Source organism: Diachasma alloeum, unplaced genomic scaffold (genome assembly GCF_001412515.2).
Source record: "Diachasma alloeum isolate Michigan unplaced genomic scaffold, Dall2.0 Dall_scaffold_00212, whole genome shotgun sequence".
In the NCBI taxonomy this organism is placed as follows: domain Eukaryota; kingdom Metazoa; phylum Arthropoda; class Insecta; order Hymenoptera; family Braconidae; genus Diachasma; species Diachasma alloeum.
Window position 1 is genome coordinate 748,074 of NW_021680377.1, and position 1,831 is coordinate 749,904.

Here is a 1,831-nt window from a genome sequence, read left to right on the forward strand (position 1 = left end):
TTCACTAACCCCGCGAATCTGTTCCAGACACAAGAGAAAAGTCCAGGGTTTGCTTCCCTGCAAGAGTGCCGCGGCGGCGGCGGCAGCAGCGGCGGCAAATCGTCGCACCCTGGGGGACGGTCACACGCTGCAAGGCACGACGACAACAGCGGGGAGCGGTCTCCTCTACGAGGATTTACCCGAGACAACGCCGCACCCCCAGCTGCACAATCACTTATCAGTGCACAGCGGTCCACCGACAATAGAGGTACGCGGAAAAAATGCCAAACATCATGGTGAAAATGTAGCAGCAAATCATCACCTCGACTATCTCGACTACCGTGATCCTCGCTATGTGCTGCGTGTCAATGAAAAACCATCAAGAGCGGTACTCGGTGGTTATAGAACGCCTCGCGCCCTCCTGGCCAAATCACAAGGTGTATCACAGACAATTGCAACACATGTGCCTAGTACACCACCATTAATCGCCCCAGTTATCGCGTTGCAACTTAGTACCCATCAATTGTCTAGTCAGAGTAATTATAATGGTGATTTTGACAATTCCGAATCATCATCGGTAACAGGACAATCGTACAATCATCAGAATAAACGTTTATGTACAACTGATACTGTATCAGTACAGCCAACAATCGCGTACGCTAGTGTCAATGAGATTGTGTCCCCAGTATCATCAAACGTTATAACACCAACACACAGAAATCGTGTACCAACGCCGCAATTAGCGTCTGAGAAGCCATTTACCATGGAGCAACAGACCAATTCAGTGTATGACCAGAGGAGGTTTAGACGCACATCTGTAGATTCCGAGGGTTACTCGTACGTTGACACTGACAATCGGCATAAATTTGACAATAGAATTGATTTGCGTAATCAAGGAGCTAATCATAAATACGAGTACTTTGATGTCGATGGCTATTCGTACATCGATACGGGAGTTAGGAAGGCACCTGGGTGGGCCAAACGCGTTGCCACTGGTGATGCTACTGACGATGAAGTGTGTCCTTTGTGCACGATACAGCAAATTCATCAACTACTTGGTGCACCTGAGCAGCCGTTTTTCAATTCCGAAAAAACATGACGGCTCTCTGCTCTGGGTTGTTGCAACCTCCCGGTGGTTTTTGCGAACGAGCAAATGTATTCTGGGTAATTTGAATTTGGGATGGGCGATGTTTTTGTTTCTTATTACACAGGAGAAAAAACTTTTTTTTTTTATAATTTTTTTTTCGCGAGGAACTTACGTTACGTAAATTTTGAATCTCGAAACAGGGTTTTTGATTAATTGAAGAAAACATTGAATATTTTTCACTAGCTGCAATAATTGTTAAAAATTTTAATTGAAAAACAATGATTTTTTAAAAATTTAATCAAAAAAATTATTCATTGAAGAAAGTTTTCAATTTTTAATTTTTTTTCAATTGAATAAAAGTAAATTTTATTATTGAAATTGAATTGTAATTAAAAATTAAATATTTAATTACAATTCAACGTAAATAATTAAATTAAATTAAATATTAAAGTAAATTAATTAATTTAAAAAAATTCATTTTTTTTAATTAAAAAAACGAATAGACGACTGGACGTGTTCATTTATAACATACATACTGTAGAAAATGATGACTTCTGATTGCGGATAAATTATTTTGTTTATTCTCACTCAATCAACATTATTCTTCAACAAAAAAATGAAAAATTTTGTTTTCTTGGTCAGAAACATCGATGATCGGTAATCACCGATCAATCGACCACATCGCCCATCCCTAATTAGAATTACTGGCGACACAATCAACTAGGTCCAAACTCCGTAACCCCTAGATCGAGCCCCCCCCCCCCC

The 1,831-nt window shown here is 40.0% G+C and overlaps 1 protein-coding gene across 4 annotated transcripts in view; it reads left to right on the forward strand.

The window, feature by feature from the left end:
* Positions 1–1,831, forward strand: part of LOC107036917 — a 42,923-nt gene that overhangs the window by 36,109 nt on the left and 4,983 nt on the right. For all 4 annotated transcript variants that reach the window (XM_015255171.1, XM_015255173.1, XM_015255172.1 and 1 more), the window contains one exon: positions 28–247. In XM_015255171.1, the coding sequence (XP_015110657.1) occupies positions 28–247 (220 nt within the window). The remainder of the gene's footprint in view (positions 1–27; positions 248–1,831) is intronic.